General features: G+C 35.1%; 1 protein-coding gene across 4 annotated transcripts in view; it reads left to right on the forward strand.

Annotated features, from left to right (window-relative positions):
* The window catches only part of CSGALNACT2 (chondroitin sulfate N-acetylgalactosaminyltransferase 2), a 44,083-nt gene that overhangs the window by 4,309 nt on the left and 20,472 nt on the right, over window positions 1-19,302 (forward strand). For all 4 annotated transcript variants that reach the window (XM_006908368.3, XM_025044330.1, XM_015586610.2 and 1 more), the window contains exons 2-4: window positions 12,330-13,259; window positions 15,419-15,635; window positions 16,996-17,097. In XM_006908368.3, coding sequence (XP_006908430.1) covers window positions 12,599-13,259; window positions 15,419-15,635; window positions 16,996-17,097 — 980 coding nt within the window. In that variant the 5' untranslated portion in view covers window positions 12,330-12,598. The remainder of the gene's footprint in view (window positions 1-12,329; window positions 13,260-15,418; window positions 15,636-16,995; window positions 17,098-19,302) is intronic.

Raw genomic sequence — 19,302 nt, forward strand, 5'->3', positions numbered from 1 at the left:
ATGGTATGTTTTGGGCGTCTTTGTTGAAAGTTATTTGCCCATATAAACATGGGCTTACTTTTGGACTCTCGATTCTGTTCCACTGGTCCATGTTTCTGTTTTGCTGTAAATACCATGCCGTTTTGATTATTGTTGCTTTGTAGTATAATTTGAAGTCGGGCAGCGTGATGCCTCCAGCCTCGTTCTTTTCTCTCAGGATGGCTTTGGCAATTCGGAGTCTTTTGTGCTTCCATACAAATCTGATGATTTTTTGTTCTATTTCTTTAAAAAATGCTGATGGGATTTTGATGGGGATTGCAGTAAATCTGTGTAATGCTTTAAGTAATAAGGTCATTTTAACTATGTTGAGTCTTCCAATCCAAGAACGCAGAATATCTTTCCATTTCTTTGTATCTTCTTCGATTTCTTTTATTAGGGTCTTATACTTTTAACTATATAAGTCTTTCACATGTTTTGTTAGATTCATTTCATTAGATTCATTTATTCTTTTTGTTGCAATTGCAAAAGGAATTATTTTTTCCACTTCTTTTTCTGACACTTCATTATTAGAGTATAGAAACGCTATGGAGTTTTCAACATTGATTTTGTATCCAGTAACTTTACTGTATTTGCTTGTTTCTAGTAGTGTTCTTGTGGAGTCTTTAGAGTTTTCTACATAGAGAACCATGCCATCCGCAAATAGTGACCATTTGACTTCTTTGTTTCCTATTTGGATGCTGTTTTTATCTTTCTCATGTCTGATTGCACTCACTAGGACCTCCGATATTATATTGAATAACAGTGGTGATAGTGGACAGGCTTGTTTTATTCCTGATCTTAGAGGGAAAGTTTTTAGTTTTTCACCATTAAGTATAATGTTGGCTGAGGGTTTGTCATATATGACCTTTATTTATAAGATACTTTCCTTCTATACCGATTTCGTTAAGTATTTTGATCATAAATGGGTGCTGTATCTTGTCAAAGGCTTTTTCTGCATTATTGATATGATCATATGATTCTTATTTTTTAATTTGTTTATGTGGTGCCTCACATTAATTGATTTGCTTATGTTGAACCATCTCTGTGCCTCTTGGATGAAGCCCACTTGAACATGGTGTATAATCTTTTTAATATGTTGCTGTATTCAGTTCACTAGTATCTTATTTAGGATTTTTGCATCTGTGTTCATGAGAGATATTAGTCTGTAGTTTTCTTTTTTTGTGTTATCTTTACCGGGTTTTGATATCAGAGTGATATTGTCCTCATAAAATGAGTAGGGAAGTATTGCCTCCTCTTCAATTTTTTGGAAGAGTTTGAAGAGAATAGGTATTAAATCGTCTTTGAATGTTTAGTAGAATCCACCGGTGAAGCCATCTGGTCCTAGACTTTTACTTTTTAGTAGATTTTTGATGATTGTTTCAGTTTCCGTACTGCTGATCGGTCTGTTTTGAAAAGTGTCTTTCAGAGAGCACAAGTTACCAATTTTGATGAAGTCTAGTTTATCTGTTATGCTGTTAGTATCATATCAAAGAAATCTTTGCCTAACTTAAAGTCACAAAGATTTTTCTCCTATGCTTTGGTTTAATAGTTTTAGGTTTTATGTTTAGATCTTTGATTCATTTTTTAATTACATCTTAATGGATGTTGAGTCTTATCTCATTATGTTTTGATTTGCATTTCCCTGTTTGCTAGTGATGTTGAGCATCTTTTCATGTGTATATAGGCTATTCTTATATTTCCTTAGAGAAATATCTATTCAGATTTTTTGCCCATTGTGTTTTTTTTTTAATATTAATTTACAGTCACTTTTTATATATTCTGTACACAGACTACTATTAGAAATATGACTTAGAAATACTTTCTCCCATTTTTGGGATTGTCTTTTCACTTGATATCTTTTGCAGCACAAAAGTCTTTCTTCTTAATGAGTCCAATTTATTTATTTTGTCTTTGGTCTTTTGGTGTCACATATAAGAAACAATTGCCTAATTCAAGGACACCAAGATTTACACTTATGTTTTGTTCTGTGAATTTTACAATTTTCTCTTATATTTAGATCTTTAGTCAGTTTCAGTCAGTTTGGTCATTTTGACTTAATTTTTGAATATGAAGTGAGGTGGGGTCCAGTTTCATTCATTTACATGTGACTATATCATCCCCGCATCATTTATGAAAAGACATTTTTTCTTCATTGAATGACCTTCCACCCTTCTAAAAAATCAGTTAACTTAATATAAAGGTTTATTACTGGACTCTAAATTCTGTCCCATTGATCTCTATATCTATTCTTATGATAGTACCTTGATCACTGTAGCTTTGAAGTAAATTTTGAAATGAGGAAGTATGAGTCCTCCAAATGTGTTCTTTCTCAAGACTGTTTTAGTTCTTCTGGGTTCTTTGAATTTCTGTACGAATTTTAGTATCAGCTTTGAATTTCTGTAAAGAAATCAGGATTCTGAGGATGATTGTATTGAATCTGTAGATCAATTTAAGTGTTGCCATCTTAATAATATTAAGTCTTCCGATTCATGAGCATAGATAAGTGTCTTTTCATTTATTTAAATCTTTCATTTCTTTCAACAGTGTTTCGTATTTTTCAGAATGCAAATCTTGCACTGCTTTTGCAAAAATTGCTAAGCATTTTATTCTTTTTGGTGTAAATGGAATTTTCTTAATTTCATTTTCAGATTGTTCATTGCTGGTATATAGAATACAGTGATTTTTGTATATTGATCTTATATCCTGTAACCTGGCTGAACTCATTTTTTTAGTTATAATAGATTTTTAATGACTTCCTGGGATTGTCTGTACACATGATTATATCATCTGCAAATAGAGATTGTTTTACTTCTTCCTTTCCAATCCAGATGTTTTTTACTTTCCTGCCTAATTTTCTTGCCTGGCTAAAACCTCCGGTACAATGTTAAATAGAAGTGGCAAGAGCAGCATCCTTGTTTTATTCCTGATCTTTCACCATTAAATATAAAGTTAACTGTGAGTTTTTTGTATAGGCCTTTTATCATGTTGAGGAAGTCTCCTTCTAAAGTCCCCTTCTAATCCTGGTTTGTTGAGTGATTTTATCAGGAAGGGGTGTCGGATTTTGTCAAATGCTTTTTTTACGTCTATTGACATGATCATATGGGTTTTGTCCTTTATTCTATTGCTATGGCATGTTGCATTAATTGATTTTCAAATGGTTAGCCAACCTTGCATCAGGGATAAATCTCACTTGGTCGTGGTGTATGATTCTTTGTATGTGTTTTACATATTCAGTTTGCTAATATTTTGTTGAGGACTTTTGTGTGTCTCTTCATAAGTAATATTGATCTGTAGTTTTCTTTTGATGTCTATATTTGGTTTTGGCATCAGAATAATACTGGCCTCATAGAATGAGTTGGGAAGTGTTCCCTCTTCTGTTTTTTAGAAGTGTTTGTGAAGAATTGATATTCTTACATGCTTGGTAAAATTCACTAATGAAATCATCTGGGCCTGGATTTTTCTTTGTAGGTAGTGTTTTTATTACTAATTTAATCTCATTATAGGTCTGTTCGTATTTACTATTTCTTCTTGATCAGTTTTAGTAATTTGTGTCTTTCTAGGAATTTTTCCATTTTATTCAGTTATATTTTAAAGGATTTAAATAACAAAAATATTATAATTTTCATTACTGGGGTTCTTCATTGCTTTGTGTAGATCCATATTTCCATCCGATACCATTTTCCTTCTGCCTGAAGAACTTGTGCAGGTCTGATGGTGATGAATTCTTTTAGCTTTTTAATGTCTGAAAGAGTATTTTACCTTTGCTCCTGAAGGATACTTTTTCTGAGCATATAATTCTAAGTTGGCATATTTTACTTTTCAGTTCTTAAAGATATTGCAGCACTGTCTTATTTCTTGTATGTGATGTGTGCTTTTCCTCTGGCCACTTTTGATTTTCTTTTTGTCATAGAATTCGACCAGTAGATTATCATGCACCTTGCTTTAGTTTTCTTTATGACTGTTGTATTTATGATTCATTGAGCTTATTGGATCTATGTGTTGATAATTTTCATCAGTTTTTAGCCTTATTTCTTTGAATGTTTCTCCTAACCCTCTTCCCCTTCTTTGGTACAAATTACATATCTGTTAGGCTGTTTGAAGTTGTCACACAGTTTATTGGGTATTCTGTTTATGTTTTCCATTTTTTTTTTTTGCTTTTTACATTTTGTATAATTTCTATTGCTACGTCTTTAATTCATTAATATTTTGTTCTGATGTATCTAATCTGTTCATTGCATCCACTGTATTTTTCATCTCAGACATTGAAGTTCTCATCTTCTGAAATTCAGTTTGGATCTTTTTTATGCCATCCATGTTTCCACTTACTGTTTTTTGAACATGAACATCATTTTAAATACAGCTATAATAATTGTTTTACTGTCCTTTTCTGTGAATTCCAATATATAAGTCAACTCAAGGTCGATTTTGATTATTAATTTTTCTTCTTATGGATTGTATATTTATTTTTCTTTGTATGCCTGATAATTTTTGTTTGGATGCCAGACATTGTGAATTTCATTTTGCTGGATGCTGGATATTTTTATATTTCTATAAGTAGTTATGGAGTTACTTGAGAACAATTTGATTCTTTCAGGTTTGCTTTTAAGATTTAGGCAGGACCAGAGCCATATTCAGTCTAGAGCTAATTATTTTCTACTGAGGCAAGACCTTACTCTACCCATTGCTCTATGAATTTTATGGTTTTCCAGTCTGTCTGGCAGGAACTTGCACTATTCCTGTCCTCGTGTGAGTTCTGAGTTCTGTGTCCTCTAATTTTTTGTGTGGTTCTTTCTTCAGCCTTAGTTTCTTCATATGCCTGCACTGATCAATGTTCTGCTGAATACCCAAAGAGTATCCTCTTCAGAGCTCTGGAGTTCTCTCTCTATGCAGCTCTCTCCTCTGGGTTTGTATCCTTTGGACGTAGGTGCTTTGGATTTCTCAGACTACTCCATTTCATCAATTTAGAGAGTCTGCTAGGCTATTTAGGTTCTGCTCCCTGTGCTATGGCCTGGAAACTAAGGCAGTAAGCTGGGCAATTGTTTGTTTCTTGTTTCTCCATAGATCATTGTCCTTTATTACCTAATGTTCAATATCTTGAAAACCAAGACATTGGTTGTTTCAAGTGTAAGAGTAAATATGGTCCTAGTTACTCCATCTTGGCTATAAGAGAAAGTTTCTTTTGTCTGTTTTAGAGAATCAGAATTGATGGCTTCTAGGTTTTTTTTCCAACTCTGAGATCCTTGATTTTGTATTTCATATCTTTAACAGCTTATTTTTTCATGTCCACAGTATATCTCGTTCTTTCCTCAGGACAGTTAACTATTTGCAGTTTATGCATAGAAGGTTGCTTGGGATTAAGTCTGTACTATGAATAAACCTTATTTATGATACAAACACATTACAGAGAATGACAGCAACTTTGGTGGTGACCCATTAATGGGTCATATCTCACAGTTTAAAATATATTGTCTATATAAAGAAAAAAATTTGAAGTATCATATAATAAAAGGTAAGGGTGCTTAGATTACATACTGTTCTGTTATCAAGTTTCACTTCAAAACAGTTTGAATTTAATATTGTTAAATATGTTTAATTTTGTTAATTTATACAAAATTATGTTTCCACGTATTCAGTTTTAGTCTTAGTCTTTTCCCTAATAAATGGGCCAGTAATAACTTATAAATATTTAAAGAGACACCTCTGAGTTTTATTCTTAAAATCATGAAATTTGAGTGGTTTCTTATGCTAAGAATTAGGGTTCGAGGCATGGTAAAGTCCTGAAAATAATATTAGCTTTGCATCCTTATATTTTTAATTAGTTTCTTAATATTGAAATTTTTTCCTATATTTTTTCTACATCACTTACAATAAAACAAAATTTATAATCAGTAAAACAGATGCTGTCATAATAAAACTCAGCCCACTTATACATTTTATGTGGCAATCTCATAAATATGTGTGTGTGTGTGTTTAATTGTAACACAAAACTAAGTACTATATGTGACATATACTGCTATTTCAGTGGTGAATTAAATTTTTCAAAATACTTGGTTATCATTTGGTTAACAAAATTAATAAATGGCTAAGGCTAGTGAAGTCCATTGTTTGTGGTCTACTGCCCATAAGAAGTTTGAATCTGTCCTACATTTCATATGGCTGTGTGCCACAAAAAATACACAGTGCAGCATTTTTCACAGAAGGCATCCAAGCTTTCCTAATCAGTAAGAAAATTACTAGGATTAATGTTCCTTGGTGATCTTACTCCATAGGTTCTGCTGCACTGGTAGAAACTAACTGTTAAAAGCCTACATATCCTTCTTGACAAATACTTCATTAAAACGGAAGTTCTCTCTGTGGCAGAGGTCTCCCCTCCCTCCTCTATGCTAAGTTTAACCATAAATAGAGATTTATGTTGTTAAGAATCCTTAGATTAGATTCAAACAAATTCAAGAAGTTGGAAGGGTCCCAATCTCGTTTTACAAGGCTACAATTACCCTGATTCAAAGACATTAAAAAAAAAAAAAAAGACAATTATAGGCCACTATCCCCAATGAACATAGATGCAAAAATTCTCAACAAAATATTGGCAAACCGAATTCAGCAAGACGTTAAAAATATCATACACCATGATCAAGTTGGATTTATTCCTAGGATGAAAGATTGGTTCAGTATCCTCAAATCAGTTAAAGTGATACACCATGCTAAGAAATTGAAAGATAAAAATCATATGATCATATCAATAGATGAAAAAGTGACAAAATCCAGCATCCATTTATGATAAAACTTTCAGCAAAGTGGAAATGGAATATACCTCAACATAATGCCCATATACGACAAACCCACAGCTAACATCATACTCAAAAGTGAAAAACGAAAAGCATTTTCCTTAAGCTTGGGAACAAGAAAAGGATGTCTACTTTCACCACTTTTATTCAACATAGTATTGGAAGTCCTAGCTACAGCAATCAGACAGGAAAAACAAAAGGCATCCAAATTGGAAAGGAAGAAGTAAAACTCTCATTATTTGCAGATGACATGATACTATATAGAGAGAACCCTAAAGATTCCACCAAAAAACTGCCAGAACTGATCAATGAATTCAGTAAAGTAGCAGATTACAAAATTAATATTCAGAAGTTGGTTGCATTTTTATACATTAATAATGAACTATCAAAGAGAGAAAACAATCCCAATTACATTTGCATCAAAGAAAATAAATACCTATGAATAAATTTAACCAAGAAGGTAAAAATATGTGTACTCAGAAAATTATATTATTGAAGAAGATATAAGTAGATGGAAGCATATATCGTGCTCATGGATAGGAAGAATTAATATTGTTAAAATGTCCATACTACCCAAAGCAGTCTTATAGATTCAGTTCAATCTCTATCAAAATACCAGTGACAAGTGTGGAGGAAAAAATGGCGTAGATGATAGAGGCTCTGTTCATCCTTCTTGCTACCAAATCAAAGTTGAGACAGAAACAAGGAGCAAACAGCAAGGAAAGTCGCCTGGGATCTAGAGGAACAGAAGCACTACAACTAGGGAGAGAAATAATTAATCAACCTGGGTGGTAGAAGGTAGGAGGGGGTGAAGACATGAGGCTGCTTCGTTGGAGCAGCTGAGTGAGATAGAGGCTGCGGCAGCAGCAGCTGCAGACACCTCTTAAAGGGGCCGCGTCCTCAAGTGGATTTTCGTGGTGATCGACCTGCTCACTCCGAGCACCAGCACTGACTGGTGCCGGCAGTATCCATTGTTCCTCTGTTGAGCCCTCCCCGCTCCCCGTGCACAAACTCAGTGCCACCATAGTAGAGACATCATCGAACTGGATAACAGAGATCACTCCGCCCAAAAGAGCCCCTGAAACTCCACCTCCCCCAACTTGCAGCCCCACCCAAGCCACATCCAGGTGTATCATTGGCTAGTCAGTTAGTTGCTCCTTGCTGAGCAGCGCCAAGACTTAACACTGGTGGCAAACTGACCTCAGTTTCTGGCATGGCTTCTTGAGGCAACTATAAGCACAGCATCTGTGGATTGCTTGCTGAATCTTAACACGTGGTCCTGGAGAGTCACAGGCTGTGGCTAAATTTGGCCTAGAGCTGAACCCCTCTCAGGCCTGTGTCACTGGACACCTACTTCACAAAGCTGCACTAATAAGACCAGGAGACTTAGGAACTTTGCTTAGTACATAGAAACAGAGAAAGGTAGCCAAAATGGGAAGACAAGCAGAAACCATATGAGAGAGCAGAACAGAGATCCAGGAATAATAGAGTTGAGCAATCGAACAGATGCAGAGTTCAAAATACTAGTTATAAAGATGCTCAGTGAACTTAGGGGAAGTGTAGATGAATTCAGTGAGAACTTTAACAAAGAGATAAAAAAAAAAATGGAAACGGAAATTATAAAGGGGAACCAGTCGGAAATGAGAAACACATAATCTGAGATGAAAAGCATATTAAATGCAGTAAGCAGAGCGAAGAAGAGGATTGAGCTAACTACATGGAAGATGGAGAAGCCACGGACACTCAATCAGAATGACAAGAAAAAAGAAGCCAAGGCTATAATAATAATTTAAGGACTCTATGGGACACTATTAAATGTAAAAATATCTGTGTTATAGGGGTACCAGCAGGAAAACAAGACATTGAAGAGCTATTTGAAGAAATAATGATGGAAAACTTCCCTACCCTAGTGAAAGATAGACATACAACCCCAGAAAGCTTAGAGAGTCCCAAGGAGGCCCACACCAAGACACATTATTAAAATGCTAAAGGTTAAATACAAAGAGAATCTTAACAGTAGCAAGAGAAAAGCAGTTAGTTACCTACAAGGGAGCACCCGTAATACTGGCAGCTGATTTCTCAGAAGAAACTTTGCAGGTCAGAAGGGCTTGGCACAAAATACTCAAAGTGATGAAAATGCATGATCTACAACCAAGAATACTTTATCCAACAAAGCTATCATTTAAAATCAAAGGACAGATAAAGAACTTTCCAGACAAAAATAAGCAAAAGGAATTTCATGACTGTATAAGCCGATATTGCAGGAAATGTTGGAGGGACTTCTGTAAGAAGAAAAAACATTTATCAAAAACATGAATAGGGAATGGTAATAACTACATTCCTATCAACAGGTACCTCAAATGGAAAAGAATTAAGTGTTCCAACCAAAAGATAGGGTGGCTGAATGGACACAAAAATAAGACCCCTACATGTGTTGCCTGTAAGAGACTCACTTGAGATTAAAGACACACAGAGACTAAAAGGAAGGGGATGGAAAAAGATACTGCCTTGATGGACATAGAGAGTATTGTGCTAAATGAAATTAGTCAGATAGAGAAAGACAAATATCACATGATTTTATGTACATGTGGAATCTAAAGAACAACAAGAAAAAAAACAAAAACAAACTCAGATATAGAGAATATTTTGAGGGCTACTAGATGGGAGGGGGGTTGGGGTGGACGACAAAAATAGCAAAGGGATTAAGAGGCACAAATAGTTGCAGAATAGACAGAAATGTAAAGTTTAGCATGGTTAATAACGTGTAATATGTAAGAGGGAAGAAGGGTGCTAGATTTAGTAGGGTGATCGCTTCATGAGTTATGTGGATCTCTGATCACTATGCTGTACAACTGAAACCGGTGTATTTGTGCCAACTATAATTGAAAAAAAAACTCATTGAATTGTACAATGTTAATACAAGCAACTAATTGTCTATTATATTTCAACAAAACCAGGGGTGGGGGGGAGGAGAATATACACTGAAAAAAAATACCAGTGACATCTTTTACAGAACTAGAACAAATAATCCTAAAATTTATATGGAACCACAAAAGATTCCAAATAGCCACAACAATCTTAAGAATGAGGAACAAGTTGGAGGTATCATACTACCTGATATCAAAGTATATTGCAAGGCTATAGTAATCAAAACACCATGATACTCACATAAAAACAGACACATAGATCAGTGGAACAAAATAGCCCAGAAAAAAACCCACACCTATACAGTCAATTAATCTATGACAGATTATTAAAAATAGGAAAGAATATACAGTGGGGTAAAGGCAACCTATTCAGTAAATGGTGTTGGGAAAACTGTACAAATACAAGCAAAGAAATGAAATTAGACCACCTTCTTACACCATATACAAGAATAAACTCAAAATGGATTAAAGACTATAATGTAATTCCTAAAACCACAAAACTCCCAGAAGAAAACATAGGCAGTAAACTCTCTGACATTGCTCTCAAATATATATATTTTTTCTGCTATATCTCCTTGGGCAAGGAAAACAAAAGAAGAGATAACGAGATGAGACTACATCAAACTAAAAAGTTTTTGCACAGCAAAGGAAACGATCAACAAAATGAAAAGACAACCTAGTGAATAGGAGAAGATATTCACCAATGATACATCTGATAGGGACTTAATATCCAAAATTTATATAGGACTCATGCAACTTCACACCAAAAATAAAACCTAACAATCCAATTAAAAAGTGGGCAGAGGACCTAAATAGACATTTCTTCAAAGGGACATACAGATGGCCAATAGACATACGAAGAAATGTTCAATGTCACTAATCATCAGATAAATGCAAATTAAAACCACAGTGAGATAGATATATTCACACCTGTCTGTCAAAATGGCTATCATAGTAAGTCAACAAACAACAAGGGTCAGCAAGGATGTGGAGAAAAGGGAACCCTTGTGTGCTGTTGGTGGGATTTCAAATTGGTGCAGCCACTATGGAAAACAGTATGGAGGTTCCTCAAAAAATTAAAAATAGAACTACCATATGTCCCAGCAATTCTACTTCTGGATATTTATCTGAAGAAATTTATTAACATTGATTTGAAAAGATGTATGCACCCCTACGTTTATCGCAACACTATTTACAATAGCCAAGATATGGAAAGCAGCCTAATGCCTGTCAGCTGACAGTTGGATAAAGAAGATGTGGTACATGTATACAATGGAATATCACTCAGCCATAAAAAAGAATGAAATCTTAACCATGTGCAACAACGTGGATGGGCCTGTCGGGTATTTCATTGAGTGAAATAAGTCAGACAGAGAAAGACAAATTTCATATGATCTCACATATGTGCATTCTAAAGAACAAAACAAAACAGGAACAGACTCATAGACATAGAGAACCTGATGGTTGCTGGATGGGAAGGAGATTGGGAGGATGGTGAAGGGACTAAGAAGTACAAATTGGTAGTTACAAAATAGTCAAGGGGATATAAAGTGCAGCATAGGGAATATAGTCAATAATACTGTAATAACTATGTATAGTGCCAGGTGGGTAGTAGACTATTCAGGGGAATCACTTTGTAAATTATATAAACTTCTAACCATTTGCTTTACACTGAAACTAACAAAGTAATAATCGAACATCAATTGTAATTGAAAATTTTTAAATGAAAACAAAAGAGAATTCTTAGTTCAGAAAGAAACAGGGAAGAGCTCACACAACTAACTGTGGTATGAAACCATGTATGTTTGTAAATTTATAAAAGGTTTGTAATTATTTACCCTGCAAATAAACATTAAAATGTTTGTGTTTTTCTTTATGTCGACTCTAAACCTTCCCAGGCTTGTAGGAAATCTGTTGCTGTGAAATATGGTCAAAAGAATTATGTGATCTAATGCTCAAATAAACTATTGGAGGACTTCGGATGTAAAAATGTTTCTTAATGTGTTTTCCAGAAGTCTGACCTTTTGAAATAATTTTTCCTTCCACTTAATTGTAAGGCTCTCAGTGTGACCGAGTTGAGCCATATAAATCAGTGAAATAGAATGCTTGAATTGAATAAACTGAAAGAACACATCTTTCTAGTAAGCCATTCTTAATATAACAATTTATAGAAACTCATTTCCCAAATGGTGATATGCAGTAGGTGGGAGATGATGTATTAATCAAAATATTATGTTAATAAAGAGCTATGAGCAGTAGAATTTTTAAATAATTAGAATACAGTAGAGTCTATGTAACACAAAGTATGCTAAATAGAACTTTAATGTTTCTTTGATTCATTCAAGAGATTATGGATATGTAGACCTTCTGGTTTAATAGTATTATGTGTGGGGGGAAAAGTATATTGCATGTGATATTTTAGTATTTTGTAAGATTTTTTCTTAATAGTTTTTCCAAGAATTTACTGAATATTCTCAATTTTATTAGCGCCTCTCATGCTGCTCTACATATAATGGTCACATAGCTAAGTTTACACTGCCAACAATTTGATGTACATAAGGAAACAAAATTCTCATTGATTCTAATTTGTTTCTTACAGAAAGGTCACCACCCATGTAATGGAATTTTATCTGATTCTGTAGATCAGATTTCTTCTGGATATCACGGTAACAATACAGGAAGATGTGTACTTTCTCATTTCTGCAAGTAGTCTTGACTGTGAAGGAAGAAATTTTTTAAGCTACAGCAGAATTTGTTTTGGTACCTTTTATGGAAATCCTGGTTTTGTTTTTAATTTTTGATAACCTTTTGCTAAAGGTATGAACAAACAAAGAACTTATCTCATTACACAAGTCCACATTGATAAGAATGCCTAGAAGAGGATTGATTCTTCAGACCCGGACTCATTGGCTGTTGTTGGGTCTTGCTTTACTCTGCAGTTTGGTATTATTTTTGTACCTTCTGGAATGTGCCCCCCAGACTGATGGAAATGCATCTCTTCCTGGGGTCGTTGGGGAAAATTATGGTAGAGAATATTATCAAGCCCTATTGCAGGAGCAAGAAGAACATTATCAAACCAGGGCAACCAGTCTGAAGCGCCAAATTGCCCAACTAAAACAAGAATTACAAGAAATGAGTGAGAAGATGAGATCATTGCAAGAAAGAAAAAACGTAGGGGCTAATGGCATAGGCTATCAAGGCAACAAAGAACAAGCACCTAGTGATCTTTTAGAGTTTCTTCATTCCCAAATTGACAAAGCTGAAGTTAGCACAGGAGCCAAACTACCTAGTGAGTATGGGGTCATTCCCTTTGAAAGTTTCACCTTAATGAAAGTGTTCCAGTTGGAAATGGGTCTCACTCGCCATCCTGAGGAAAAGCCAGTTAGAAAAGACAAGCGAGATGAATTGGTAGAAGTTATTGAAGCTGGATTGGAGGTCATTAATAATCCTGATGAAGATGATGAACAGGAAGATGAGGATGGTCCCCTTGGAGAAAAACTGATATTTAATGAAAATGACTTCATAGAAGGTAATGCGAAAAATTTGTTGGTTCATATGTTAGTGTGACAATATGCCCTTGTATGCTGGTAATATAAGTCAGTCATTTTCCACAATATTAAAACATTTAAATTTTTACCTGTTTTGTTCTACCAAGAATTTGAAGTGGCCTTTTGAAAACTGTAGTGTGATTGTAATAAAGTAGAGAATAAGAATGAATCTGGGAAATAGAATGAATCTAAGTTTATACAGAAGAATAATACCCAAGTTGAAGGTTCTTAGGGCTGTTTGTGTATTTACATGTGTACATTTTGCATTCCACTCTTACCTGGTCTTGATGTTCCTTTTTTATATTTTTAAAAATGTATGAACTAAGGCTCAAGATTTGAAAACTATTTGATTAAGAAAAGAAGAACCTAATTTCACAGATTAGAGGTTAATTCTGTATTTTAGAGGGAGGAAAAGCACATGTCAGAACATCAAGGAAGCATACATAGTTTTAAAAGCATATTTGGAATTTGGAAAAGTAAAGAACCTATTTTCCTAATACAAACTGCAGAAAGGGCATGGGATTTTTATACGTCAGGAATGGGACGTAACTCAAAAGTTTAGGAATACTGCAATAAATTCGAGATATTTGTTGATTGATATAAACAGGAATAATTATAGATCTCCACCCATCTCCATCTTGATATCCTCTGTCAGATATTTAATTGCAGGCTTAAAACCATTTTAGATAGAAATCTTTCTTAAAAGTTCTTTTGCTTGATTCTATTAACATTATACCTCGTGTGGTTTTTTTTGACCTTGAATCATCATGGATATCACTTGCTGTATTGTAATATAACAATTTGAGGCCTTTGGAGGCCATCAGGGAGAGCATCATGCTTTTCTGTGGCATTTCAATGGGCTTCTCCCAGTAGCCACCTTTTTTCTGCTGTCACTCTCTGCCATTTTTAATAGGTTGTTTCTCTCAAAGCTCTTTTAATTCTTCTTCAAGCTCAGCTTTTTGTCTTTTCACTCTATGTTTGTAGCTTATGGCAGAATCAAAAGCTGTAGAAGAAGCGAGATAACTATGTAACTTGTAAAATATCTTCACATCTGCCTGAAAAGAAAGGAGCCAATGCCAGTTTTGTATTCTACAACTTCTGCTTTTAACTCTCCTTGGATTCTGTCACTTACAGGATTTTTTCTCTGCATGGACCATATTTTGTCCCTCACTTTTCCTCCACTGTGCCACTCCCCTCACCAAAAAAGTAATTACTGACAAGAACTGAACAACTCCTATTCTTCTTTCCAGACATCTTAGATGACACTTCTGGGAAGTCGTCTCCAACCTACAAGTCTAAGATAGCAGTGCTTCCTTTGTGCTCTTGCAGCCTCTGCCCTGTGTCCCCCTCTCACAGGGCCTGTCATATGGCATTGCCCGTTTCCTGATTTGTACTTCCTGCTTGACTGTAAGCCTCGGGAGAAGTGGGACCAGGTCTATCGTGTTCTCCATTTTATTCCCAGATATTGACAGAGTGACTCACATATCTGTAAGTCTAAACTTTCTCCTGAGTGTCACACTAAAAATCAGCTTGCCCAGAAGACTTCCATTCTTTTCTCCCAAAGACACCTCAAATCACCGTATTTAAATCTACACTAATTTTTCTTTGTCTGACTTCACTGTATTCAGTGTGTCTATGTGTGCACACACATATGTATCACGATATTGTTATTTCTTTATTTTTCTGCCTCTGTCACTAAACTGATCTTACCTCACAACTGGGACCATGTAGCCCTCTTTATACCGCCAGTGAATAACACATTTTTATTGAGCTGAATGGAGCAATAGAAGTTTTGACTCTCAGGTCTAGAATTTAATATTGCTAGATCTAAGTTCTTTATTTTCATCATAAGGTTACTGTGCTAATAGGCTGTACTATTAAAAAAATCATATATGAATAGGAGTAGTTGTCATTTGGAGCATATGTTATGGATTTAACCAAACTTTTTTTTAAAACTTCTTTTAAAGAAATAGTTGTTACTGACTATACAGTGGGGATAAATATTTTCACAAACAAATGAAAACCCTACAAATCTGGTTTCATACTTTTGATCTTTAAGTAAAATTAGTATTCACATTGAATTTGTAAACTTTGACATGGCGACATCTTTTGTCCGTCACAAAAAAACTCTTTCCTTTAGGTTATTATCGCACCGAGAGAGATAAGGGCACACAGTATGAACTGTTTTTTAAGAAAGCAGACCTTATGGAATATAGACATGTGACCCTCTTCCGCCCTTTTGGACCTCTCATGAAAGTGAAGAGCGAGATGATTGACATTAGTAGATCAATTATTAATATCATTGTGCCACTTGCTGAAAGAACTGAAGCATTTGTGCAGTTTATGCAGAACTTCAGGTAACTCTCAGGGCTTAATGATTTGGCTAAGTGCGCCTGGAAAAAAATCACAGTTCATGCAGATTTACTTAATTCAGCTTCATCGAGTAGAATACTTAGAATTACAGGGTAATTTTATAGGCCTCGGAGAACTTCCTTTTTTGATATTCTCTTTTTTCTCAAAGCATGTATAGTATATTGTGTTATTGACAGTTTGAACTATGAAGTAAATTGAGGGTGACAGCTATGAGAAACTGAATTTGATTACCTTTATAATTATGTACAAATTCATGTTAGGGCAAATTGAATGTTTAAAAATAACTTTATTGAGGCATAACTTAGATACAGTAAAATTCACATATTGTAGGGATACAGATTTCATGACTTTTGATAAAATGTATACTCATGTATCCACCTCCCTAATCAAGATATAGAACATTGCTATCTCCTCAGAAAAGTCCCTTGAGAAAAAATTGAATTTTAAAGTTGAAATAAATTCTAGAAATATAAACATTCAGCTAAAAAAATGAGAGAAAGTCCATTGTGGCAAGCAGAGACTAACCATTTTTTAAATAATTAAATTTGGATATTTTAAAATGCTAAAGTGTTAAAGACTTAACTACATATTAGAATAACTATTTGAAGAAAGTTTTCCTTTTTTATTTTAACAGTTGCCATGTTTTAAATACTTTAATATGCTAGTTTTAATGCTTTGAAACCCATCTTTATTCTCAAATTGAAATTGTTGGATTTAAAAGTTAGTTAATACTCTTCTATAACAGAATATCTAAAAATCAAGCTTCCAAATGAGTTTTGCCTGCTTGAAACAGCTTGCTTGGATCTGATTTTCTAAAGCATATTTTTATTGCCTTTCTTGGAATTTCCTTCAGATGCTACATTATTCTTTACAGTGAGTAATCTCATTCCTGGCAAATATTTATTCCTTGATGATTTGTATAATTTCTGGCACTAGCCAGTCTGAAGACAAAATAACTCTTGAATCAAAACATGAATATTTATTTATTTGGTTCTGAACTGATTGGACGTATTTCCTTGAATAGCTTATAATTTGCTTCTGAAGGCAACACCAAAGCCAAAGTTCCCAAAATATTTTGAAATTTGGCAACATTGTTAGACTGCTTCCATGGCCCTCTGAGCGTTGCACTCATTTAGACATATACATACGTTATTATTTATTTGTTCTGATGCCTTTAATAATGCAGCAATATTACCACTTTTATATTTAATTAAAAAAATTAATGTAATTTTATTTTAAGTTAGTAATGCCTAGTTCAATTTCTTGTTAAAGCTTCATGTGATTGCTTTCTGAATGAGTAGAGCCTCATTTTCTTGAATGAACTTTATTTTTCAATTCTGTTAGGGATGTATGTATTCATCAGGACAAGAGGATTCATCTCACAGTGGTGTATTTTGGTAAAGAAGGACTATCTAAAGTCAAGTCTATCCTAGAATCTGTCACAAGGTTGGTGAGCCATGTGCGCATTTAAGTCCTTGATATATAATATTAAAAGAGTGAGAATTTCAGATATTTAATGAGTTTATTTGGAATAGCCACTGTTTAAAAGTTGGCTGAGCATGTGCGTGGTGGTAATAAGTTACTCATTTCACCTCAGGGTTCACTCACGCAACTCTAAATAACTCATTTTTCCTTAACCTCTTAGCAGACAGCCTGGCATGATCAGGGTGCTCTCATTCTGCAGCCCACTCACCTCCTATATATTTGCCTCCATTTAGTACTTCTTCATTTCTCCTGTTCAACTTTCTCTTTTTCTAAATCTAATCCCTTCACTTTGTTATAATCTCCTGAGCTTTTCTTTTGTTACCTTTCTTTCATTTGCCAGGTTCCTTCTTCTCACCCTGTAAATGATGCTTAGGCCTTCCTTATCCTTAAGAAACCCCACCTGACTCTACAGTAGCCAGTAGCTAATTTTAGGTTCCTGTCCTTTCACAGCTAAACCTCACAGGACTGTAGTTCTCTAACCAAGCAACTCATGTAATACCTGGCACATAGTAGGTGCTCAGAGGTATTAATTCTTAATACTCCATTATTAATTCTATAGCTTCTCAGCCTTTTCATCTCTAAGTTATGGTCCCAGAGTTATGTCCTCACTGCTAAATTCAGCCTTTTCTCTCTCATCATTTATCACTTTTTACATTTGACAGCTGACAGATACTTCCTTCTTGAAATATTCCTCTGATGTTTGTAAAATGTAAAGATTTTGTGAATGTAAATATGTTATAATGTAAGATATTAGGTTGATTGACTTTTTTGAACACATCAATTCTATATCCTTTACTTGCTTGTTTGCCTTTCCGCTAGTTGTTGCCATTTCCTAAGAGTCCAGATTTGACTGGCCATTCTTCTTGATTCGTTCAGCTAACTAACATTCATTGAGTCCCACCAACTATGTTCCAGGTACATGGCTTGGGAGTCTGACTGGGGTGGTTAAAATAGGACTGGGCACGGAAGAGGGAGTTTATCCCTACAATGAAGGGACTCTCTCACAGCATCGATATGTAAAAAACAAACAGTGTCTTCTCCCCCTACACTAGCTTCTCCTGATGGTCCTCTTTCAGTTCAGACCAAGACCATACTCATGATCCCCTAAGCTTGATGTCTGAGAGCCAGCATCTTTCACTCATTCTCTACCTCTGATTAGTCATTTCCTGCTTACTGCACAGTACCTCTTCTCTGTCCTTTCTTTGCTGCTGCCACCACCCAGCTTCCCCCTCCCTCCATTTCTTCCCTTCTTTTTTTCTCTGTTTACCATTTTCAGGTCACCTACGAAGTGCCAAGTGCTCACTTTGGTGTTCCTAAAGTCATCCTTGCACTTTGGTGTTCCTAAAGTCATCCTTGCATCTTCTGTGGCAAATGTTGGAAACCTATCTTGAGCTTGCTTAAGGAAAAAGAGTGTTATTGAAGAACCTTGAGTAACTCGCAAAACTAAAGAGATCATTACACGAAATTTGAAGAAGAAAACAAACAGCTTTGATATTTTAGGGACTGGAACCACAGTTGAATACCATCAAAATTCTCTTATTGTCTTCTTGTCTGTTTTTCTCTGCATGTTGACTTCATTCTCATATTGCAGATTGGCATCTTCCACATGTGAGGTATCTGGCCGTTGGCGGCCCAGGGCTCACATCTTCTTAGCTTTGCCATCAGAAAGGAAAGATCTTTCTCCCAGATCCAGCTGAGAAAATCCCAGGGAAGAACTTTTGCCCACTCTTGAGCCAATCACTATGGCCAGGTGGGGGTATTGTGATTGCCCCAGCTTCAGTCTGGTCCCCGCCCCTAGGAAATTACTGTGGTTGTGATGTAGGGAAGAGACATAAGAACTAAATGTTAAACCAAGCTATATTCAAAGCCTGCCAGAACAAAGGAAGATTCCTGGTGGGATTGTTAATAAACCATTTACCCATACCATAACAGGAAAACAGAGTCTTTAAGTCATACCATACACAAAATTAAGCGAACTATTTTTATCCTGTGGCCAAACTGTGAGAAATCTGTAGAACTAAGGTTGAGATTGCTAGCACAACTTTCACGCTGCATACCCATACCATCAAAGGAAAACAGGTAAACAAAGTCTTTAAACTGTAATTCATAGAAACTAAGAATGACATATAAACTGAATTCCCCAGACACTCAGGATCTCTCTTTCCC

Source organism: Pteropus alecto, unplaced genomic scaffold (genome assembly GCF_000325575.1).
Source record: "Pteropus alecto unplaced genomic scaffold, ASM32557v1 scaffold333, whole genome shotgun sequence".
NCBI classification, from domain to species: Eukaryota; Metazoa; Chordata; class Mammalia; order Chiroptera; family Pteropodidae; genus Pteropus; species Pteropus alecto.